Genomic DNA, 25,906 nt, shown 5'->3' on the forward strand with positions numbered 1-25,906 from the left:
ATTCCACTTCAGAAACTTTCCCCAAGGAAGCAAAGGAGAGTGACAGGTATAAAGTCAATAAAATCTTCTATATTGATATCCCCAAAGCAGCAGACAAGTTGATTTTCACATGTTATTTCACATAATTCTAATAACCAAAGTCTTATATTATTTTCTGTCTAAGGATTAAAGAAAAACATCTCCTAGAGGTACATGTACCCCTTAGTATTTCTTGGATGACTGCACCATGCCAGTGCTGGAATATGTGCTCAGTTGCTCAGTCATGTCTGACTCTTTGCAACCCCATGCACTGTAGCCTGCTAGGCTCCTCTGTCCATGGAGATTCTCCAAGCAAGCATACTGGAGTGGCTTGCCATGCCCTCCTCCAGAAGAATTTCCAACCGTGGTGGAAAATAAATTATGTAATTATCTGTATGAGAATAAGATCAGTGATTTGCTTTGCCCCACAGAGAAGGATTTGATATATTTGAAATATATATTCTAAGTCAAATAACACATTGACAATTATACATAGGGACTCAGCTCACCTTTAATTCAACAAACAGAAGTTAGAACACAGAACGAATCACCTAAATTATCTCCTTCCACATTAGGAGGGATGCCTGGCATAACTGTGAAGACATTGCTTTAGTTCATTTCACTTTGACTTATCCTCGTTACAAAAAGAATATGAGATAGTTCAAACACTTCTCCTTGCCTTTGAATTACATTTTTTGGTTTTTGCAATCTGGTATCACCCCTCAAGATAATTTTGCAGCAAATTACAAATAATTTTTAGTTACAAACAAACTACTTGCATGGTGAGACAGTGATGCATACACACACTCACACTCACAGGATCATATAGTCTGATTTGAGATTTATTTTACTAAACATTATTCACAATATGTGTGATTCATGGGCTGGTGGAGGGCTCATATAGGTCTTGGGTATGCTTGGAGCTTTGTGTTTAAAATACTTAACTCCAAAAATTTTTTTAAATAAAAATAAAAAATGAATATTGACTCTAGTAGACCTTATGCAATAATTTTGCTAGAACATATATAAGGAGAACAGATGTTTATAATATTTTAAGGATAAGCAAGAATACTGTGTCAAATATCTACTCTTTAGTACCATAATCCATATCTTTGAGGATTCATTTCTTTTCATTAAAAGTTGATCTCTTAGCCAAATTCAAGTATACAAATAGTATTATGAATAAGATTCACATGCTGTACATCAGATTCCAGGAATTTATCTTATAACTGAAAAAATTTTAAAACAGTCACCATATAAGGTGGTTAATGTGTTAATGTGATAATCATCTCAAAATATATCAAATCATCAGTTTGTACACTTTAAGTATGTATGTGTGTGTGTACTCAATTGCTCTGTCTTGTCCGACTTTCTGACATCCCATGGACCATAGCCCATCAGGTTCCTTTGTCCATGGAATTTTCCAGGCAAGAATACTGAAGTGGGTTATCATTTCCTTCTCCAGGGGATCTTCCCAACCTGTACATTGAACCCTTGACTCTTGTATCTCCTGCACTGGCGAGTGGATACTTTTGAACTTGGGCTACCTGGGAAGCTTACACTTTAAGCGCACACAATATTTATTTGTCAGTTATATGTCAGTAAATCTGGGGGATACATCCAATCTCATTTTGTGATTTTTCTAGGAAATGAAAAACTTCTTGTATAAATTAGTGTATCTTACCTCTTTTTCAGGCCATGAATCTCTAAGCTGGAGAAAAACAAAGTATTCTGATTGAATTAGGAATCTGGCGGTGATTATTTTATCTTACATCTGAATATCCCTTTGTGTCCTTCAGCCTAAGTGAATTCTCCCTACTTCTGAAAGTTTAAAATCTACCTTTCCCTAAAGACTGCTACTATTGCTATAGACAGTAGTGTTCTGCCTCATCTCTGAAACTCAACCAGTTCCTACCACTTTTTATAATGACTTGTTGGTCTCCTCAGGGATGGGTTTGATATATTAGCAGCGATGGTTCTAAGTCAAAGAGAGCACTGGATATGGTGATTCATTCATCCAGCAGTTGGTCAGGATGAGGCATGTGCTGGCCACTCCTCTCCTCACTAGACTGCAAGGGTGTGAAGAGAATGAGGCTGTGTCATCTTTCAGTGAGCTCATCTGTAGTTCAGTTCAGTTCAGTTCAGTCGCTCAGTCGTGTCCGACTCTTTGCAACCCCATGAATGGCAGCACACCAGGCCTCCCTGTCCATCACCAACTCCCGGAGTTCACCCAAACTCATGTGCATCGAGTCGGTGATGCCACCCAGCCATCTCATCCTCTGTCATCCCCTTCTGCTGCTCCCAGTCCTTCCCAGCATCAGGGTCTTTTCCAATGAGTCAACTCTTCGCATGAGGTGGCCAAAGTATTGGAGTTTCAGCCTCAGCGTCAGTCCTTCCAATGAACACCCAGGACTGGTCTCCTTTAGGAAGGACTGGTTGGATCTCATTTCAGTCCAAGGGACTTGCAAAACTCTTCTCCAGCACTACAGTTCAAAAGCATCAATTCTTCAGCACTCAGCTTTCTTCACAGTCCAACTCTCACATCCATACATGACCACTGGAAAAACCATAGCTTTGACTAGACGGACCTTTGTTGGCAAAGTAATATCTCTGCTTTTTAATATGCTATCTAGTAGATATCATCAATACTTGTTTTGCCCATGTTCTGTAACTTGTGGGATCTTTGCTCCTCAACCATGGATTGAAACCAAAAGTCATAGCAGTAAAAGCACTGAGTCTTAATCACTGGACTGTGAGAGAACTCCCCAAAATACTTAGTAAATAAATTTTAAAAATTCCATCATTTGTCACTTACAATTATATAACTTTATATATATATAACTTTATATAACTTTATGTTATATAACTTTTTCCACTCCTGGACATATGTTCAGAAAAGACAAAAACTCATTTGAAAAGATACATGCACCCTCATGCTTATAGTAGCACTATTAAAAATAGCCAAGATGTGGTTCAGCAGTAAAGATTTCGACTGCCAAGTAGGAGATGTGGGTTCGATTGCTGGGTTGGGAAGATGCCCTGGAGGAGGAAACGATAACCTGCTCTAGAATTCTTGCCTGGGAAATCCCATGGATAGAGGAGCCTGGTGGGCTACAGTCCATGGGGTCACAAAAGAGTCGGACATGATTTAGTGACTAAACAACAACAAAAAGACATGGAAGCAACCTAAAAGTCCATTGTCAGATGAATATATGAAGAAGATTGGAATATACAATATATACAATGGAATATTACTCATACATTAAAAAAGAATGAAAAATACCATTTGCAGCAAAATGGATGGTCTTAAAGACTATTACACTAAGTGAAGTAAGTCCAATAGAAAAAGACAAATATGAATGATATCAGTTATATGTGAAGTAAAAAACAACTACACAAATGAACTTGTTTACAGAACAGAAATAGGCATAGCAAACAAACTTATGGTTACCAAAGGTTTGAAAAGGGAGGGAGGAATAAATTAGAAGTTTGGAATTAATAGTTACCCACTACTACAAATAAAAATAGATAAACAACAAGGACCTACCATATAACACAAGGAACTATATTCAATATTAAATATCTTGTAATAATTTATAAAGGAAAATAATCTGAAAAAGAATATGTATATACAGACATATATATATATATAACTGAATAACTTTACTGTACACTTGAAACTGATACAACATTGCAAATCAACTACAAGTCAATAAAAATTTTTAAGAGAGAAAGAGTAGTTATATAATTTTGTGGTAGGAATAAATTTATGTAATATTGGAATTATTCTTATATTTTTTAAATTAAAAATTTATCCATGTCTTACTTAAAAATATGACTGGAAATCTACCACTATAGTTTAAAACATTTCTTAAGAGAATATTACATTCTTTCTTTTACACATTCTATTTCTTCATCATTGTGTTCTAAATATGTATCTGATGTTAGGTTATATTAATTGGATTATTCTGGAAATATGATATTACACAGGTTTCCACATGTAAAAAGAATATTATAGGATATATTCTTACAAATATTTAGGCCACTAAACTCCAGAGATCAGAATTCCTTGAGGGACACTTGCTTTTATATTTCTTGGCATAAAAGAACTGAGAACAGAAGTCACATTCATTTAAACCTGCTTCTTCTTAATGTAAAGATGAAAAGGAATAACTGACATCTTTCCTCTTAAAATGATGAGATTAGTGAAAGAAAAGATACTCAGCTAGTTTCAGAGGAGGAAGTGAGTTTCATAGTCACAATGTTTATGTTGTATAGGAATAAAAACAAACAGGTTCTAAATTAATTTCTAATTTTCCCGTAAGCTAGAGGCTCTGATATTTGCAGGCCATCGAGCCACAGGAGTAGAGAGAAGAGCCTGTGGACACCTATCTTAGACTCAGATGTGTAGTGTCTTCTTAATGCTTAGTTAAGTCACATAGTGTCTAGTGTGTGAATTACTCTGTGACATCATCATCCTCTAAAATAGAGATTTTAATACTAGAAATATTTTTATACACAATGGACAATGCACAAAATGTCTTGTTTAATTTGTATGGCAATTCTTAGAAGTATTTAATTTTTTTTTTTTACAGGTTAAAACATGAGCTCAGAGAGCCTCTCTGATGGATCAGATGGTACCCTGTGTTAGAGCTGGCACTGAAACAAAATGTATTTGACTCGTGATTCAGTGCTGTTTCTGCCATTTTTGTGTTAATGGTTCCCTTCTTTAAAAGGGGGCAATTATTTGACAGTCAACTTTGATTTTTAAAAAATTATATTCTAGACCCGTGCTGTGGGATATTATAGCCACTAGTTATGTGTGGTCACTGAGCATTTGCAATGTAGTATGATTTTAGGTGTAGTGTAAATATAAATACATTATTGATTTCAAAAATTTGTACAAAAAATGCAAAATGCTTCATGAGTTTTACATCATTATATGTTAAAATATAAGTTTTTGTATATACCATATTAAATACAGCATTAAATTGAGTTCAGCTACTTTTTTTTTGCTTTCCTTTTAAAAAATGGGCTTCTAGGACATTATAATCACTCATGTGACTATATTATCTTTCCTTTTCTAAAATTTTTTTTTTCTTTTTAGTTTTTTGGCCATGTGGTATGTGGGATCTTAGTTCCCCTGCCAGGGTTCACACCTGCACATCTTACACTGGAAGGATGGTGTCTTAACCACTAGACCACCAGGAAAGACCCTGCATTATCTTTCTATTGAGCAATGATGATCTAGACTTCCCTTTTTTGTTTTTTTTATTTTCTAATAAGACTAAATTTATTCAATACCCTAGTAAAAGTTTTGATTATAAGTATCCAACAATATAAAAAGTACAAAACAGATTTGTAGATTTCTAATATATTAATACAAAATACATGACTACATACAGTACATCCTACAGGCAAAGAGAGGTGGAAGGGGGAAAGAAGACTGTGGTTGAGGTCTAGCAATAAATAAATAAATACAGAAGTAGAGATGGTCCATATTATAGTATATTCTACCACCAATACTGCAGCCAAAATGTACAAAAAAAAATTTCAAAATAACTCAGGAGGAAGATGATAATGGCTGGGGTTCTTGTAATACACCTCAAAGTCTGTGGGAGCACTGACCCAACTCACTGTGTAGTCTGTGCATACGGTGGCTTGTAGTTTTTTCCAAAGGAAGAAATATAAAACTTTAAGTTTCGATTAAGAACTATAAAACTATAGGGTGCCCATAAAAAGTGGCTCACTCTCTTGTTATGTATACTATCCAATCTTTAAAATCTAGTTTTAAAAATAAGTACTGAGTCATGTTTTACCAGGGAGGCAAACGATGCTTCCTCATTATGAAAACAGGTGATATATTTTTCCTGTACTTTTAGAAAAGAGGCAATAGTACTTTGGTTTGGGTTCAAGTAAAAGGCAATGGCACCCCACTCCAGTACTCTTGCCTGGAAAATCTTGTGGATGGAGGAGCCTGGGGGGCTGCAGTCCATGGGGTCGCTATGAGTCGGACATGACTGAGTGACTTCACTTTCACTTTTCACTTTCATGCATTGGAGAAGGAAACGGCAGCCCACTCCAGTGTTCTTGCCTGGAGAATCCCAGGGACGAAGGAGCCTGGTGGGCTGCCATCTATGGGGTCGCACAGAGTCGGACACGACTGAAGCGACCTAGCAGCAGCAGCAGCAGCAGCAGCGAAAGGCTTTTAATGAAGGTTTTAGAACGGAAGAGCTCCACATTTAGGATGTATCATCTAACACCTCAATGTTCAGAAAGCCTGACTAAAAGAAGCCAAACCAAAACCAACCCACTCAGCATTAACACACACCTCTTTTCTTTTAGTAGAATTTTACTTTAATATAGAATGAAAAAAAAAAAAAAAATCCCAAAACCCTAACAGGTTAAAACAAGTCAAACAACCATTCTACACAGATAAAACCTTCACAAAGGTCAACTGAAGTAATCCCGAGCTAAAACTGAGTTGTGCAGATTTTCAGTGAAGTCACCAGTCACATAACATAAATTATTTACACACTTGCAAGCCCTCTAAGAAACGTGCCCCAAGAAGCATTAACCTTTGTTTTTCTAGTGTGCCATCCTAAAGACTTGCACATTGTTATTTTTCAGATAATATAACATTTTTAATAGAGAATGTTCTCTACCAAAACTATTCATATAGGATTGCTTATCCTAAAGACTTAACATTTCTGCAAGAGGAACTTTAATTCTGCTTTAAGTTTTGCTTTTGCTTTTTAAGTTTCATATAAATTAAAATCTGTATCAAATATCAATATGGAGGGAGGTGACACAGGATGCAACATATACAGTCAAGTTACCTCTGCATATTCAGCAATTACTCCTTCAAGATATTCACACCAGAGAGCTGTCTGTCCTGCTTAATATTCAGTAGTACAAGTTTGAATCACCAGAACCTCGGCAAGACCTTAATATTTCAGTTATTAACAATTACCTCTAGGGGCAAGTCCATGTTTATTGAGTTATGACAAATTTACTATAATGAAGGAAAACAAGTGTAGGCCAGCCATCTTAAAAAATGCCCCAACCACTGCTTCTCAAAATAGAAAGACTAAAACTACATATGTTTATCATACAACAAATCCCATCTCTGTCCCCTGAAAATTCCCCTAGTTTCATTCATTAGAAGGGGATTTTTAAAAAAGACTTAAAGAGCACTTTACAGCAACATTCAGCTTTCCTATGAAATACTCAGCATCTTAAATATTATGCACACTTCTTTTTTATCTCTTAGTAAGCTTCACAAACTCTTGTCGAACTGGAGGAAAAATAACCCATTCAAAACTATTCTACAAATCCATCTTTTGGCAGAATAGCAGGTATCCAAATTAAAAATAAGAGGGTCATTTTGTTGCTTTGTTTTCCAAAATTTAAATCGTTTTTGCTCCTCTTCTACATAAAGCTTAGTCACCACTCCTGAGTTGAGATAGGCAGAGGCTCTGGCCCCTGCTCCTCCGGCTTCTCAGCAGCTGCTTTCTTACTGTAGCAGCAAGGCTTGGATAGATGTATGTCGATGAGGACTTCCCCCAAACTGCCCTTATAGATAATGCCACAGCATATTTTCTGTCTTTTCCAGTATGTGAGATCTAAAAAGGAAAACACTGGTGTTCTGTTGGAGCCAGAAGCCATCTCTGTATCTGAGCCATCATCTGACTGGTTACTGTAACAGGGAGACTGAGCTGGAGAGGCACTTGAGGTTGTTCTGTGAGCATCAGAATTGTGGCATTTAAACTTCTTCTGCAATTTACTGATCTGGTTACTTTTTATCCTGTTTCTAGATAGAGTTTTCACTTTCTTTGGTTTCAGTGTAGTCTTTAGACTGGGTCCTGCCCTTGCACCTACCACATAATTCCAGGTTTTTTTTGATCCTGCTGGCAGTTTCTTCCATCTTTTCACAAGCAAGACACAGGCATTACAGATATCTCCTGAATGAGTCTCATGTAACCCAAAACAGCTCTGGAAATCCTTTTCATAGCGATTACTGTCAGTGAATCGAGAATTGGAGGATTTAGCTCTGCAAATACAGCAGCCCTCTATACTTCGGTACATCTTTGGCTTGTGAAAACCAAACATCTTTTCTTCTGGGCCATAGCCTTCCAAAAGCAGCCGTTCCACGCGCAATAACGTTCCCGAGGGGCGCAGTGCAGGCCAAGTCACCCCCCTCTTCAAATCACTCCCTCTCCTCAACTGCCTTGTCTAGAAAGATTGTCCCCTGCAGTTCTGCAGTTGCTGCCGCTGGCGGGGAAGGTGTAGATTCCGCTTTCCCCTAGACTTCACTTTTGAAAAAATACTTTCAATTTCCATAGTTTTAATAGTAGTATGTAGTACATGGAAATGTTTAAAAACGTAGCTTTTAAATTGCTAAACTGATTTTGAATTCCAAAATGCACCTAAGGCCTGAATGAGCACAAATATTCTCAGTTATTTGCAGTTAGCCCCCATCATTTGATTTTATAGCCAGAATGAAAAACCCACAAGTGACTCATGACTGGAAGACTTGGTCTGTGGGTGCCTTTCCTTGGCTCCTCATTTTCCTCACAGATTGTAGGAAGGGAGACAATCTTGGAATAAACGACTCAAATGAAAAATGAATCAATGATATAAAGCCAATAGAGTTTGGGGCCTAGCACAGTAAGAATGAAGAAACGCTAATTCAGTTTATTACAAAAACACGTAATTTTTGATGTTAATGTAGTTTCTTACAGTGTTTTCATTAAAAAAAAAAAAAAATCCCTTCCCTTTGCCTTTCCTCTGTTTGTTCCTTAACTGAAACAAGACAAAGGAAAACAAAAACAAAGACAAAAACGTTCCAGGGTTGAGGACTTGAACCAGAGAGAAGTGAAATTTTCAATATTCTGTGTAAGAATTTTCCGTCGATCCCTTAGTCACGTAGTCACTACCTTACATCCGGTCCCTAAGAGGGGGCGTGGCTTCCTGGGAATTCTGTCTGCAGCTGTTTTCTGCCTGCAGCGACGCAGAGTGCTGGGAACAGCTGGAGGTAAGTGACTAGGGTGCCCGCGCCGGCGCTGAATGGCACCCCTTGCTCCTGAGGATTGAGACCTGCCTCTTACAACTCCCTTTCCCCATCTTTAAATCTTTCGGGGCTCGTTTTAACTGCAAGCCCGGGGTAGGGAACTCAGTCCTGGAGTGCGATGCCCAGAGGGTATCTGCGGGTTTGGTGGGTCAGGGGAATCTTGCTGAATGTGGAAGGGGGATGTAGCCATCTCCGGATAATCCCAAGACCCCTCTTTCTACTTCACTTCTCTTACTTCATTTTACTTTTGATCAACTTCTCTCGTTCTTTCTTCCTTCCTTTGTTTCCTGTGGACACTTGATGTTTCTAAATTTTATGTGATTTTATGCTGGTGAAATGGAGCTTCAAGCCTTCTCTCTCCAAGTCCCCCCACCCTCGACCCCCAACCCCCTCCCCAGTCTGATTGCAGCCCCTAAAGGTTTCTATATAGAAATTGAGGACTGACTCAGATCCCTTCCGTTAGTATTTGGATGCCGAAATTTTAGGACTGAATAAAGACTCAGTCACTTTCCATTTCTAGAGGAGTTCCGCTTTCACCCACTCTTCTGGATTCCGGGTTCTCCACTTCTGCCCTGCAGCAGGCTGCAGGGGTGTGACCCACTGCGCCACCGCCAGCTGCTCCTTCCCGCCCCCGCTCTGCCGGGGCTCCGGCATTCCTGAGGGTCCGCCTAGCACTGAGGCCCCCCGACCCCGGCTCAGTGAGCCATCTTCTGCTCTCCCTGCTGCCTGGGATTCAAGGCTTTGACCTTGCTCAGCCGCTGTGGCCAGTCTGCCTACCTGTTGCTGGCTGCATTTCTGAAGTGCCTTCTTGAAGGAAGAACTAATTCTGACGCAGCATCATTTGTTTGAAAAGGGTAGGGGAGAGGGTGCAGGAAATCAAATGACTGGCAAAGAGGGATTTGTTCTGGGGTCATAACCAGGAAATAAATAGGGTTGTTTCTTTATAGGAGACGTCCCTCTGCTTCTCTCACCCCATCTGAAAACCACCCTGGGTGAGTATTACCTAATTTTGGAGCATGGGTGGCCTGACATGTGACGCAGTTTCTTAAGCTGTTGTACCCGGGTCGGTGTCCTCCTCCTGCTTTAAGCGCCCTGCTGGTGTGGTTAGCAATTCTTCCTGTCCCCAGCTCCAGCCTGTTCTAGCAGGGAATTTAGCCCAGTTAGGAGTCTGCATGGAAACCTCTCCTCCCGGACAGCTGCTACTGTGCTCTGTGTTTCTTTGTCAGATAGTGTGCCATTTTACCACACTCAGGTTTTACTCAGTTGCTCAAAATAAAAACAGACACGGAAGGAAGAGCCTGTTTTATTGGCTCTGATTTGTGAGGAGGGGCACCGCGATAAGAAACAGGATTGCCATCATCTGAAGGAGCAACCTGGACTTTGCTGTGGAGTGTGGATAGTGTGTGATATACTTTAAATGGTGATTGGTATGAGCATAGATGGCCTAGAATACTTAGAGGCAATCTCACAAATGCTTGGGTTCAGAAAAGTCCCAGGGCATCTTCAATGGGTAGGACCAGCTCCACCTATTACTTCTCTGCATAAAGGAATCATAATGTAAATCACAGTATATGTACATACATTGATTTCTTTGTTAATATGTCACATGAAATGGTTGTCTAGGGTTATAGTAAAACTTGGAAGATATGTTTAGAAGGGCCTGATTTAAAATAGAGGACATGCTACATGTAGCATGTAATATACATACATATATATATACACACACACAGTGCAAATAGGTGATTCCCAGGTGGCTCAGTTGTAAAGGCTCACCCTATCATTGCAGGAGATGCGGGAGACAAGGGTTTGATCCTTGGGTGGGGAAGATCCCCTGGAGAAGGAAATAGCAACCCACTCCAGTATTCTTGCTTGGAAAATTCCATGGACAGAGGCGCCTGGCAGGCTACAGTCCAAAGCGCTGGACACATACATGTGTACAAACCACACACACATATATAAATATATCTTCAACAGGAGAATCCATCAGCAATTTCAGTTATGAGCCACAAAAGAAAAGCTACAAGATAATTGCTCCAAATTGTAAGGGGGTCCATTTTGAATTTGGCAGCTTCCTACTTGTCTGAATAGCATGATCAAAGTGACAGCAGAGGTCTATTTAATAATAGTAAAAGGAATAATAGGAACAATACTTATGTCTGTTAACATTGCTTAACTGTTTCCTATAAGTCAGGCACTGTTCTAGGAACTTCACATGTACTAATTCATATATGCATATATGATATACAGCTATTATGGTGTTCATTTTAGCAAGAGAATACTGAGATTCAGAGGGGTTAAACTAATTACACTGATTCAATATATGTAACAAGTGGTGTATTAAATATGCTTTTGAAAAAACTGGAGCCAGCCTTTGAACAAACCTCAGGGTTTTTCAGAGATTTCCTGTTTAGTATATACTTACTGAACCTTACAGGTTCCCCACCTGGGTCTGGCATTTAGAAGGAGCCTTACCACCGGGTTTTCTCCAGTGGCTTAGATGGTAGATAATCAGCCTGCAATGCAGAAGACTTGAGTTCCATCCCTGGGTCAGGAAGATCCCCTGGAGAAGGGAATGGCAACTGACTCCAGAAGGGGTTGCCTGAAGGGTTCATAGATAGAGCAGCCTGGTGGACTATAGTCCATGGGATCACAAAGAGTCAGACACAACTGAGCAACTGACTCTTTTCTTACTATTAGCAACTTTTTCACCTATCCAGTCTTTTTTTCTAGGTTCCTTCCTCCACCATTATGCCAGAGAGAAACAAATAAAATGCTGGTACTTGAGTGATTGGGGTTCTCTGGTGGCTCATCTGGTAAAGAATCAGCCTGCAATGCGGGAGACCTGGGTTTGATCCCTGGATTGGGAAGATCCCCTGGAGAAGAGAACAGCTACCCACTCCAGTATTCTGGCCTGGAGAATTCCATGGATTATACAGTCACAAAGAGTCACAAAGAGTCAAAAACGACTGAGTGACTTTCACTTTAATTTTCTGAGTGAATAGCTCCCAGCATGTTACTCTGTTCATCATGTGTTTTCTCCACAGTAACCCTGTGTCACCATGGTGCACCCCGGAGGCCTCCTAACCCCCCAGGAGAAGCCAGGTAAGTCTGACTCATAACTCTTACTTGCCTTCATACCTAACCTGGCCTGTAGGAGGTATTCAATTACATTTTGTTGAACTCTTGGACTCTGGTCTGTCTCCAGTGCCACTGAAGAGTATCTCTGTGACCTTGTCCATCTGTGAGTTTGTGGCTGGTGTGTCTGCAACCTTAAACTACAAGAATGAGGAGGAAGTTCCCTTGGAGGCTTTCTTTATATTCCCCATGGATGAAGACTCAGCTGTCTACAGCTTCGAGGCCATGGTGGATGGAAAGAAAATTAAAGCAGAATTACAGGACAAGATGACGGTACTGCGGATAAGTACATTACCTCCTTCCTCCTTTCCCTAATGAACATTCTTCAGGATCTCCAGCAAATGCAACTTCACAAAAAAATGCTGATGTTGAATGCTCTTTCCTTTATTCCCCTCTAACTGCTATTTTCCTAAAATCATTTGGAGGGAAAGTCAATCAGAGTCACTTAAGGTACAGCTGTGGGGACTTCCCTGGCGGCACAGTGGATAACAATCTGCTTGCCAATGCACGGTCATGGGTTCAATCCCTGGTCTGGGAAGATTCCACACGCCACGGGGCAACTAAGCCCACAAGCTGCAAGTGCTGAAGGCCACATGTGAGCCTGTGCTCCACAATAAGGGGAGCCACCACACTGAGAAGCCCAAGCACCTCAGTGAAGAGTAGTCCCTGCTCACCACAATTAGAGAAAGCCCGAGCAGGCAACAGAGACCCACTGAAACCAAAAATAAAAGCAAATAATACAATTTAAAAATAAAGTGCGGGTGTGAACTTGGCAATACCAGTCACTGTTTCTCCCTGCTAGTCTTTGTTTTCTGTACCCTGTGTACCTCCACCGACTGTGTCAGCTTTCCTTCTCTGTCCTCAGGCACACACCAACTATGAGAATGCCATCATCCGTGGCCACCAAGCCTTCCTGTTAGAGGAGGACATGTGCTCCAGGGATGTGTTCTGTTGTAACGTGGGGAACCTCCTCCCCGGGTCGCAGGCGGAGCTCACCCTGAAGTACGTGCAGGAGCTGCCCCTGGAAACAGACGGGGCTCTGCGCTACGTGCTCCCTGCTATCCTGAATCCTCGGTACCAACTCTCTGGTCAGTCTCCTCTCCCTCCAAATACTCCTGGGGGAGTTGACGTAATTGGGGAAACCCCTTCAAGGCTGTAGGGTGCTAGAAAGAGTGGGAAGGGAACATAAAACTAAAATAACTTTTTGTAGGATGTTCTGAGGACAGTTGCCTTAATATGAAGACTCCTGTAGTCTCTTTGGAGGACCTGCCCTACACAATCAGCATGGTGGCGACCATCAGTTCCCAGCATGGCATTGACAGGATTCAATCCAACTGCTCCTTGAGTCCTATTGAGTACCTTGGAGATAACAAGACTTCTGCTCAGGTAATTCATAGGAGAGCATTATCATTGCTGGTACCCTTTTCCTTTAGATCCTGACCTTGGTCCTCACTCAATTCTTTCTCATTTTTTCTTATTAACCCAGAGGGGATCACACTGTGCTCCCTCCTCACCCCTCCTTTAATCTCCCTAGGCTTCTCTCTGTTTTTGCTCCTGCTCTTGGCTGTTCTCCTTCATGGAAGAAGCCTGTAGCCCTCAGCTCTGATCTCAGCCCTGGGCAGAGGCAGCTATAGTTCTAACATGGCATCTTTGTTCCCAATTCAGGTTTCCTTGGCTGATGGACACAAGTTTGACAGGGATGTGGAATTCCTGATTTACTACAGAGCAGTGCACACCCCTAGTGTAGTCGTGGAGATGGGAGAAGCTACCACAAAGTCAGGTATTGTCTTTCTCCCTCTGCGGTTACCTCCTGAGGAGTAACTTTCTGATATGGAATTATCTTCAAATTGTCCTGTTTTATTTCCTTCTATCCAGTAGTGGGTGAAACATTGAAACAGCTTACATTATGATGTGAAAGAAATGGTTAAGTTAAGTTCAATGAATGTCTTGTGGTAATATCTTTTAGGCAAATCTAAGTGCATCAGTAGATAATTGAACCAAGGACATGAACAAATAATTCACCAGAGGAAACACTAGTTTACAAACATGTGACAATGATCAGTCTCTACAAAGGCAAATAAAAATAAAAGTAATTATGTGACATTTTCACTTTTCAAGTTCTCAGAGATTTCCAAATCATGCTTTAAAAGGTGTGGTGAATTTGGTACTCAGAGATTGCCTGAACCAAAATAATTTGGTATCAAGCTTTTCAGGGGAAATGTGGCTATATGCATCAAAATAAATGTTTATTTTGGTAATTCTAAGTTTGGGAATCTTACATATGAAAATAAATCTAAGTAAAAATATGGATTGAAAAGTTCTCTTCTCTTTTAATTTAATCATATCAAAGACCAGTAAGCAATCAAAATGTCTTACAGTGGTTAAATTCACTATGCTAGGTATATTTGATGAGTTACCATGTAACTACTAAAATAATATACATTAACAGATTGAAATAATATGGGGAAAAGGTTTCCAAAGATTGTTAAAGTAAAAATAAGTTGTAGAAGTAGATTGCCACTAGGAAATAATCTATGCATGGGGAAAAACCATTTTAAAACAGAGAAAGTATGCAAGAAGTAACTGTGATTAGTTTAAAAGTAAGTTTACTTTTTAAATCTAACAATTTCTGTTGGTTTTGATTCATATACCTTCACGTAATCTCACCTGGAATTCTGTTTTTGTGTGTGTGGTAAATTTATATACATCAACTTTACCCTTGTAACTATTTTTAAGTATAAAATCCCATTGCCTTGCATACATTTACCTTGCTGTTCAACCATCATCACCATCCATCTGCAGATATATTTCATCTTGTCCTAGTTACTTAATTTCTGAGACTATGTTTACTTTCTTACTGCTTAGCTTATTATTATTATAATATATACAAATTATTATTGTAATTTCTTTAACGTGTCTTTTTTGGGGGAATTCCTTGGTGGTCTAGTGATTAAGACTTTGCCTTCCAATGTAGGGGGTGTGGGTTTGACCCCTAGTCAGGGAGTTAAGATCCTACATGCCTTGTGCCCCAAAAACAGAAATATGAAACAGAATCTATGTTGTAACAAATTCAGTAAAGTCTTTAAAATGGTCTGCATCAAAAAAAAAAAACTTTAAAAAATATTAATAGCAATTTATCTTATTTTCTAAACTTTTCTTAATATATGTGTAGTTTCCTTATAATTATAACTGGTATAACCCATATCCATCTCTTGTTCTGTGGGACCTTCTTGGGCTGTCAGGCCACTGGATTGCAGGGACCTCAAAGAGGTCTACAACAGCTCCTCTTCCAGGAAGCCCCGTGCTCTGTCTTTGTACATTAGTTGCCTGGCTTTGTCCTTTCCTTTTGGGGAGTTCCCCCTTGAGTGCCGCTGAAATTCTCCTACAACAGTGACCTGGTCTTTGTGTGAGTATGTGTGTGCTCATATGCTCAGCTGTGTCTGACTCTTTTTAACCCCAGAGACAGGCTCCCACCAGGCTCCTCTGTTCATGGAATTTCCCAGGCAAGAATACTGGGAAATTCATTTCCTTCTCCAAGCTATCTTCCTGACTCAGGAATTGAACCCACCCATGACTCCTGTGTTGGCAGAGGGATTCTTTACCAATGAATCACCTGGGAAGCTTGACCTGGTCTTTATTCAGTTATTTTAACCCCCTGGAGAAAGTTCTATGATGTTGAATCTCAAGTGGTAAGGATTAAGATGTCAAGCCCTCTTCTTGCAAGCTCTATTAGTCATAGGAGGACTTCAGGGGACCCTTTACAAGTCTAGAGAATCCCGTCCAGCAGGGTCATTCACATCTTGCTTTCTAGATCATGTATTTGGTCAAGATGACTCGCTATTTCCATCCATACAAAGAAGCAAATGACAGCTGACTGCTTGATTCACGAAAACAGTTTGTAGTTCGACCAAATGAAGCATACCACTACATGACAGAAATGCATAGTCTGTTTCTCAAAAACTTAGACTGTACTTTCCATATTAAGAACATGATATTAAAAAAATGGTATGTATAATTTAATAAAAATAATCACATAAAACAATTTATAAATAATTTTATAAAAATATTCTTAATCTAAGTTGAGCCATAGACTGAGTTTCTTAAGGGTACTGTATCAGACTTCCCTCACTTAACTCTTAAAATAATATTAAAAAAATTTTTTATTGGCCTATAATTGATTTACAATGTTGTGTTTCAGGTATACAGCAAAGTGAGTCAGTTACACAAGTACATATATCCACTCTTTCTTAGATTCTTTTCCCATATAGGCCATTACAGAGTACTGAGTACATTTTCCTGTGCTATACAGCAGGTTCTTACTAGCTGTCTATGTTATATATGGTAGTGTGTATGTGTCAATCCCAGTCTCCCAGTTTATCCATCTCCCCCACCTTATCCCCTGGTAGATATAAGTTTGTTTTCTACATCCATCTACTTCTGTTTCTTAAAATAATCTTGAGGCAGGTATTACTACTTTGATTTCACAGGAAACAGGCTAGCAAGCAGAGGAGCTAGGGTTTGAAATGCCTCATTTAAAAAATAGCAAGTTGAGACTCTGGAGATGAAAATAATTTGAGTCATGACAAAAGAATAATGGTAAATGACACATATATAGTATTTCCTATGTGTCTGGCATTGTTCTAAAGTTATATATTGGCTCATTTCATTGTTGTGGCAACCTCTCTAACCTCTTAGCACAGTGCTAGTCCCACTGTAACGAGTTGTCTCTCAGAATGGAAAGTAATCTACCTTGCTCATTAAAAAAAAAAAAAGCTACTCCTTTATATCCAGAGATCCTGGATTGTATAAAAATTATTTTTGAATCAGTGCTCTATCAAATATTTGCAGAGCCACACCCATTTTATTTGGAAGCCATTTTGGTTATTGAGATATCTCAGAGGTAAGAGGTTAAACTGAACCAGATCTTGTTATCATTCTGAATCCCAGTGGTACTGATAATTTAAAACTGTAATCCTAGAATCACTTTATAAAAATGGGATACTGGAACTTAATTCTGTGTCTTTTTATATTCTCTGAACAATAAAGCTAGAGTTGGTATAACCCAGCCATTCTTAGTTCATCTCCTGTATCTGTTTTCACTTGTTCCTCAAAATAGAATCACAGCTCTGGCTTTTGCAACTTGGTAACATAGGCTAGATGCCCATGATCTCTTCCATACCATTATTTGGATGATGCTAGTGTTAGAGTGCAACACGCATTTAAGTACTTCTCTTTCTTTGTTCTGAAGAGTATCATAAGTGCTTTGCACCCAAATGAAGCACAGATGGATTTCCTTGTCCTGTATGACACTCATTACACTCTCAGCTCTTGTAAATTGTCAGCATAAAAATTTCTACACAGTCATCGTTTTTTTTCAAAGCTGTAATTAAGAATTAAGGACAGGCTTTCCTGGGGGCTCAGATGGTAAAGACTCTGCCTGCAATGCCAGGAGACCTGGGTTCAGTTCCTGGTTGGGAAGATCCCCTGGAGAAGGAAATGACAACCCACTCTAGTATTCTTGCCTGGAGAATTCCATGGACAGAGAAGCCTGGCAGGTTACAGTCCATGGGGTTGCAAAGAGTCAGACAGAACTCAGCGACTAACAGTTTCTTTTCCCTGGTGGCTCAGTGATAGAATCGACCTGCCAATGCAGAAGATACCAGTTTGATCCCTGGTCCAGGAAGATCCCACAAGCCACAAAGCAACTAAGCCCATGTGCCACAGCTATTGACCTTGTGCTTTGGAGCCTGGAAACTGCAGCTACTGGGCCTGTACACCCTAGAGCCCATGCTGGGCAACAAGAGAAGCCACTGCAATAAGCCCATGCACCACAACTAGAGAAAACCTACATGCAGCAGCCAAGACCCATCACAGCCAAAAATAAATAAAAAAGTTATTTAGAAAAAATAGAATTAAGGACTCCATGTAAATAAATTTCCCTTTGATTTGATGTGAAAATATCAAATAAATTAGCTTGATTCCCCTGGCAAATGCTGGAACATTTTAATGATGTATTTCACTCCCAACTGCTAGGCGATTAACATCCAGATATAGTATTTTAATATTGCTTGTATATAGTAAATTCTACCCTCTTTCTTCTCTTTCATATCTGTAATACATCTATATCTTTTATATGTTTGTAACTCACCTCAAATTCTTTGCCAGCAGATATCGTATAAAGAGTAAGCTGTTTTAGATTTGTGTTTTCTTAGCTCCTTAGGTAACTCACTACAATTGATTCTTGAGTTCCCTTTTTCTTACCACATCTTTATTCTTTCTGAGTAGATGGTGTGTTGGGAGATCCAGCTGCAATGGTGACTTTCTACCCGAATATCCCAGAAGCTCAGGCATCAATTGCCTGTGGAGAATTTATCTTCCTCATGGACTGCTCAGGAAGCATGCAGAGCCCCATACGTAAGCAGAGTAAATCTCAGCTGCGCATAGATGTAGCCAAGGTAAAAGTAGTTTCTTTCTTTTCCTAGTCACTTGCTCAAGTGGGAGTGAATCTTGGGGATTAAATTAGGGTCCATTGGAGCTATAGGTCTGTTCCCCATCTGAGTTACAGTTAACATGACTACTGTGAGGTTAGCCTTGGAACAGAAGGGTCTGGGGGAATGAAGGGGTGAAGACTCATTCCTGAGTTAGATTAGCAGGGTCATGTGATTGAGAGGATCCTTTTTCACTGTCTTCTCACATGGTCTTCCTTCAGGAAACACTGATTTTGCTTCTGAAGAGTTTGCCTCTGGGCTGTTATTTCAACATCTATGAATTTGGATCTACTTATGAGGCATTCTTTCCGTAAGTTTCCAGAAAGTCCATAGAGAATTCAAAAAGCTACTTTATACAATGAAATATTAATCATGAAAAGGAACAGATTTGAGTCAGTTGTAGTGACTCCTCTCTCCCCTTATACAGAGTAAAGTAAGTCAGATAAACAAGTATCATATATTGACACACATGGAATCTAGAAAAATGATATTGATGAACCTAGTAGGGAACAGACTTGTGGACACAGTGAGGGAAGGTGAGGGTGGGATGGATTGAGAAAGTAGCATTGACGGTATATACAGCATCATGTGTAAAATAGATAGTGGGAAGTTTCTGTGTCACACAGGGAGCCCAGCCTGGCACTCTGTGATGGCTAGTATGGAGACAGGGGAGGGAGGGTTAAGAAGGAGGGGATATATATATATATGTGTATATATATATATATATAACTATGACTGATTCATGTCGTATGTCAGAAACCAACACAACATCAATGGAATTTTCCATCAATTAAAAAATAAATACAAATTTTAAAAAGGCTACTTTAAAGAAAGGACTAGATTGTTAAAGGGGTTGCTGCAGAATTGACTTTGGCTTTGGAGATTTCAAGTTAAGTTGTTTACAATTCAGGGACTTAATACTGGGCTATGTTCAGTAGCCTTCATTTCACTGGGGAGTGTTTGTTTTTCTCAGGAATAGTGTGAAGTATGCTCAGAGTACTGTGGAGGAGGCACTGCGAAGAGTTAAGCTTATGAGGGCTAACCTCGGGGGTACGGAAATCTTGACACCACTCCAACACATTTATAAGCAGCCTTCTGTCCCAGGCCACCCCCTGCAGGTAAGAACTGGAACAGAGCTCAAAAAAGGGATGGAATAGAATCCTTGTTCAAGAATACATAGCTCTGGGCTTCATCACAGGATCGTTGAAATGTGGTAGTCATTTAGCCGTGGGCTTCCCAGGTGAAGTGGTATAGAATCATTGGTGGTATAGCCTCAGCGGTATAGAATCCGCCTGCTAATGCAGGAGCTCGGGTTCAATCTCTGGGTCAGGAAGATGCCCTGGAGATGGAATTAGCAACCTACTCCCGTATCCTTGCCTGAGAAATCCTGTAGACAGAGGAGCCTGGCTGGCTATAATCCTTGGGGTCACAAAAGAGTTGGACATGACATAACAACTAAACAACAACAACAAATTTAGCTTCATGTCCTATAATAAAGAGACTAAGACAAGAGGCATTTGATGGAATTCCTCTCCCTTAGCTCCATGCTATGGACAATGGATGAAGGAAGCTCTTTTGGGAAGTGCGACAGAAGCCTTGCATGAAACTAGCAGAGGAGATGCTGAATATTCTCAGGGTTCTGATCAGACCATGTGAGAGATGTGAACATTAGGAACTTCATACCTGTCTGAATCACAGAAACCATAATCACAGAAAAACTAGCCAATCTGATCACATGGATCACACCTTTGTCTAACTCAATGAAACTAAGCCATGCTGTGTGGGGCCACCTAAGACAGGTGGGTCATGGTGGAGAGGTCTGACAGAATGTGTTCGACTGGAGAAGGGAATGGCAAACCACTTCAGTATTCTTGCCTTGAGAATCCCATGAACAGTATGAAAAGGCCAAATGATAGGATACTGAAAGAGGAACTCCCCAGGTTGGTAGGTGCCCAATATGCTACTGGAGATCAGTGGAGAAAGAACTCCAGAAAGAATGAAGACATGGAGCCAGAGCAAAAACAATACTCAGTTGTGGTAGTGGCTGGTGATAGAAGCAAGGTCCGATGCTATAAAGAGCAATATTGCATAGGAATCTGGAATGTCAGGTCCATGAATCAAGGCAAACTGGAAGTGGTCAAACAAGAGACGGCAAGAGTGAACATCGACGTTCTAGGAATCAGAGAACTAAAATGGACTGGAATGGGTGAATTTAACTCAGATGACCATTATATCTACTACTGCGGGCAGGAATCCCTTAGAAGAAATGGAATAGCCATTGTGGTCAACAAAGAGTCCGAAATGCAGTACTTGGATGCAATCTCGAAAATGACAGAATGATCTCTGTTCGTTTCCAAGGCAAACCATTCAATATCACGGTAATCCAAGCCTATGCCCCAACCAGTAATGCTGAAAAGCTGACATTGAACGGTTCTATGAAGACCTACCAGACCTTTTAGAACTAACACCCAAAAAAACGTATCCTTTTCATTATAGGGGACTGGAATGCAAAAGTAGGAAGTCAAGAAACACCTGGAGTAACAGGCAAATTGGGCCTTGGAGTACGGAATGAAGCAGGGCAAAGGCTAATAAAGTTTTGCCAAGAGAACACACTGGTTATGACAAACACTCTCTTCCAACAAAACAAGAGAAGACTCTACACATGGACATCACCAGATGGCCAACACCGAAATCAGATTGATTATATTCTTTGCAGCCAAAGATGGAGAAGCAGAAACAAGACCGGGAGCTGACTGTGGCTTAGATCATGAACTCCTTATTGCCGAATTCAGAGTTAAATTGAAGAAAGTGGGGAAAACCACTAGACCATTCAGATATGATCTAAATCAAATCCCTTATGATTATACAGTGTAAGTGAAAAATAGATTTAAGGGACTAGATATGATAGACAGTGCCTGATAAACTATGGACAGAGGTTCATGACATTGTACAGGAGACAGGGATGAAGACCATCCCCATGGAAAAGAAATGCAAAAAAGCAAAATGGCTGTCTGAGGAGGCCTTACAAATAGCTGTGAAAAGAAGAGAAGTGAAAAGCAAAGGAGAAAAGGAAAGATATAAGCATCTGAATGCAGAGTTCCAAAGAATAGCAAGAAGAGATAAGAAAGCCTTCCTCAGTGATCAGTGCAAAGAAATAGAGGAAAAGAACAGAATGGGAAAGACTAGAGACCTCTTCAAGAAAATTAGGGATACCAAGGGAACATTTCATGCAAAAATGGGCTCGATAAAGGACAAAAATAGTATGGACCTACCAGAAGCAGAAGATATTAAGAAGAGATGGCAAGAATACACAGAAGAACTATACAAAAAAGGTCTTCATGACCCAGATAATCATGATGGGGTAATCACTCACCTAGAGCCAGACATCCTGGAATGTGAAGTCAAGTGGGTAAGCATCACTACAAACAAAGATAGTGGAGGAGATGGAATTCCAGTGGAGCTATTTCAAATCCTGAAAGATGATGCTGTGAAAGTGCTGCACTCAATATGCCAGCAAATTTGGAAAACTCAGCAGTGGCCACAGGACTGGAAAAGGTCAGTTTTCATTCCAATTCCAAAGAAAGGCAATTTCAAAGAATGTTCTAACTACCACACAATTGCACTCATCTCACAAGCTAGTAAAGTAATGCTCAAAATTCTTCAAGCCAGGCTTCAGCAGTACATGAATGGTGAACTTCCAGATGTTCAAGCTGATTTTAGAAAAGACAGAGGAACCAGAGATCAAATTGCCAACATCCGCTGGATCATTGAAAAAGCAAGAGAGTTCCAGAAAAACATCTACTTCTGCTTTATTGACTATGCCAAAGCTTTTGACTGTGTGGATCACAATAAATTGTGGAAAATTCTGAAAGAGATGGGAATACCAGACCACCTGACCTGCCTCTTGAGAAACCTGTATGCAGGTCAGGAAGCAACAGTTAGAACTGGACATGGAACAATGGACTGGTTCCAAATAGGAAAAGGAGTACATCAAGGCTGTATATTGTCACCCTGCTTATTTAAGTTATATGCAGAATACATCATGAGAAACGCTGGGCTGGAAGAAGCACAAGCTGGAATCGAGATTGCTGGGAGAACTATCAATAACTGCAGATATGCAGATGACACCACCCTTATGGCAGAAAGTGAAGAGGAACTAAAAATCCTGTTGATGAAAGTGAAAGAGGAGAGTGAAAAAGTTGGCTTAAAGCTCAACATTTAGAAAACTAAGATCATGGCATCTGGTCCCATCACCTCATGGGAAATAGATGGGGAAACAGTGTCAGACTTTATTTTTTTGGGCTTCAAAATCACTGCAGATGGTGACTGCAGCCATGAAATTAAAAGACGCTTACTCCCTGGAAGGAAAGAAAGCTATGATCAACCTAGATAGCATATTGAAAAGCAGAGACATTACTTTGCCAACAAAGGTCTGTCTAGTCAAGGCTATATTTTTTCCAGTAGTCATGTATGGATGTGAGAGTTGGACTGTGAAGAAGGCTGAGCGCTGAAGAATTGATGCTTTTGAACTGTGGTGCTGGAGAAGACTCTTGAGAGTCCCTTGGACTGCAAGGAGATCCAACCAGTCCATCCTAAAGGAGATCAGTCCTGGGTGTTCATTGGAAGGACTGATGTGGAAGCTGAAACTCCAATACTGTGGCCATCTCATGCGAAGAGTTGACTCATTGGAAAAGACCCTGATGCTGGGAGGGATAGGGTCAGGAGGAGAAGGGGACGACAGAGGATGAGATGTCTGGATGGCATCACTGACTTGATGGACATGAGTTTGAGTGAATCCGGGTGTTGGTGATGGACAGGGAGGCCTGGCGTGCTGTGATTCATGGGGTTGCAAAGAGTTGGACACAACTGAGTGACTGAACTGACCTGTCTGAAGTGACATGAGTCTTTGAAATGAAATAGTTGGGGTTTTTCAAGGGCAAGTTCTGATGTCTTTAAATATACTTCAGAGACTTGATGGATGTTTTCTTTCTACAGGTTTTTGTCTTCACAGATGGAGAAGTTACTGATACATTTACTGTCGTTAGAGAAGTTAAGAGCCACTGTCTAAGGCACAGGTATGAGTTAATGTGTCTGGACCCACATAATGTCACATGCAATCTAGTGCCACCTGATAACAGTGTTCATATTCCTTTCAGACAACAGAATGATTCAAGCATTTTAGTTTTAATACTGAAAATATTTTTCTATATAATCTTCACTTCCTACTAAAAGAAAAAAGTAGTTTTCTAAATAATATCAACAACACAATGAAATCATTATCTTGTGGTGTCTCTAAACCACAATGGAAACAAAAACTGAACAGTAAGATTTTTTCTTTACTATAAACATTGCAATCAAAATAATACAGAAAACTATACAACTTTAAATATACAGTTGGGTGAATTATCGGAGTTACACACATGTATAACCACCACACAAGTCTAGCACCAGAATGGTTCTGACTTCTCTATCCATTTCCATCACATCCTAATTTTAATCTGTACTCATTTTTTTCCTCTCCAAAGAGGAAATAAAATAACATTGTGGATTATTTTTGCTTGTTTTTGAATGAAAATAAATTAGTTATGCAGCATGTTTTTGTTTCTGTGTATCTGGCTTTGTTCCCTCAGCTGTATGTTGAGATTCATGCATATTTTTCATGGAGCCATAATTTTCATTGGTATATAGTATTCCATAGGGTGATTATACCATAATTTATTGATTGATTCTACTGCTGATGGTCTTTGGTTTCGTTGCTAAAAATTATACTTCTGTGAACATTCTTGCATTCTTGTACATGAACATGTGTATACATGTATATGAATATATACATACATATCTATGCTCATATAATATAGAATTTAAACACACTGACATCATTGTGAAATTTTGGGGGTATACCAAATAGTTTTCCAAGTTACTGTGCTAATATAATACATACCAGCATTGTATCAGGGTTCCAGTTGCTGCTTTACTTATCCAAAATTTGGCATTTGTCTATTAAAACTGTAACTAATATTGTGGGTGTGTGTAGTACTAGCTTATCATGGTTTTAATTTACATTTTCCTAAGTAATGAAGTTGAGCACATTTTCACATTTATTGATCACTTGGATGTCCTTTTGTGATCAAGTCTCTTTCCAATTTTTTTCTATTAGATTTTCTTTTTTTTAAAATTGATCTGTAGCTCATTCTATGGTCTAGGTACAAACAGTTTCTGAGATGTTCTAGAAATATAGTATTCTGTTCTATGGCTTTCCCTCAAGAGGGTATCTTTTGATTAATAATTGTTCTTAATTTGATATAGTTTTCTCTTTTAGTAATTTGCTTTATGGTTAGTATTTTTTTCTGTTCTGTTAAAAAGTCTTCCATTATCCAAGGTCTTCAAGCTATTTGCCTTTGTCATTTTCTACAAGATTTATTGTATTTTCTTTCACAGTTAGAATCACAGTTGATCTGAAATTTATTTTTGTGAATTGTATGAGTTAGGGGTCAGGGTTCTTTTTTCTCTCTCTTTTTTTTGTTTTCATGTGGATATTATGTTGACCTTGTATCTTTTATTTAAAAGCTTGTGCTTTCCTCAGTGATGTATGGAGCCATTTTGTCACAAACAAGCATCTATCCATGTGTGGCTTGTTTCTGTATCCTCTGTTGCATTCTGTTGGTCTGTTTATTTGGACATATGCCAGCAATACACTGGATAAACTAATGTTACTTTCTGATAAATTTTCATTTCTAGTAGAGTAAGTCCTCAGCTTTGCTCTTTTTCAAGACTTAGTCATTCTTGGATTTTTTTGTATTTTATGATTAGCTTGTCAGTTTTTACCAAAAGAGGAAACATGTTTGAATATTGACTAGAATTGTATTCTCTTTATAAGTCAGTTTTGGGAGAACTTTAATATTTGCTGTATCAAACATTTCCTCTATATGATATGTCCTTCCTTTCATTTGGGTCTTTCTTCATTTTTTCTAAATATGTGTTTCCTATATATTGTTTTGAAATATTTATCAAACCTAGCAAATAGTTGCAAGAATAAAGCAATAGATGTTCATCTACCGTTCACTCACATCCAGCAGTCATCAACGTTTTAACATATTGATTTCACTTAATTTTTTTGGTCTGAAATAGTTGAAAGCAAGCCACAGATGCCATGACCTTTCTTATGCATATCATTTTGCATTCTGTCTTCAAA

The 25,906-nt window shown here is 39.4% G+C and overlaps 2 protein-coding genes across 3 annotated transcripts in view; one reads left to right on the top strand and one right to left on the bottom strand.

Moving 5' to 3' along the window:
- Positions 1 to 7,464: 7,464 nt before the first annotated feature.
- LOC120874407 (SIN3-HDAC complex-associated factor-like) lies at positions 7,465 to 8,213 on the bottom strand. The gene has a single exon (XM_040255778.1). The coding sequence runs from the start codon at positions 8,128 to 8,130 to the stop codon at positions 7,465 to 7,467; it is 666 nt and encodes a 221-aa protein (XP_040111712.1). The 5' UTR covers positions 8,131 to 8,213.
- Positions 8,214 to 8,887: 674 nt separating this feature from the next.
- VWA5A (von Willebrand factor A domain containing 5A) overlaps positions 8,888 to 25,906 on the top strand; it is a 32,074-nt gene continuing 15,055 nt past the window's right edge. Inside the window, exons 1-11 of one of the 2 annotated variants that reach the window (XM_040255707.1) lie at positions 8,888 to 9,055; positions 10,039 to 10,083; positions 12,136 to 12,193; positions 12,297 to 12,499; positions 13,092 to 13,314; positions 13,437 to 13,612; positions 13,892 to 14,006; positions 18,512 to 18,681; positions 18,936 to 19,024; positions 19,688 to 19,832; positions 23,710 to 23,789. In XM_040255707.1, coding sequence (XP_040111641.1) covers positions 12,151 to 12,193; positions 12,297 to 12,499; positions 13,092 to 13,314; positions 13,437 to 13,612; positions 13,892 to 14,006; positions 18,512 to 18,681; positions 18,936 to 19,024; positions 19,688 to 19,832; positions 23,710 to 23,789 — 1,244 coding nt within the window. In that variant the 5' untranslated portion in view covers positions 8,888 to 9,055; positions 10,039 to 10,083; positions 12,136 to 12,150. Of the gene's footprint in view, positions 9,056 to 9,925; positions 9,946 to 10,038; positions 10,084 to 12,135; positions 12,194 to 12,296; positions 12,500 to 13,091; positions 13,315 to 13,436; positions 13,613 to 13,891; positions 14,007 to 18,511; positions 18,682 to 18,935; positions 19,025 to 19,687; positions 19,833 to 23,709; positions 23,790 to 25,906 lie in introns of those variants that run through there. The other variant, XM_040255708.1, reaches the window with a different exon arrangement.

Source organism: Oryx dammah, unplaced genomic scaffold (genome assembly GCF_014754425.2).
Source record: "Oryx dammah isolate SB20612 unplaced genomic scaffold, SCBI_Odam_1.1 HiC_scaffold_15, whole genome shotgun sequence".
NCBI lineage: Eukaryota > Metazoa > Chordata > Mammalia > Artiodactyla > Bovidae > Oryx > Oryx dammah.

What these genes read in the sequence shown, in the direction of transcription:
- LOC120874407 (XM_040255778.1), bottom strand. Translation starts at nt 8,130, where the DNA reads ATGTTTGGTTTTCACAAGCCAAAGATGTACCGAAGTATAGAGGGCTGC.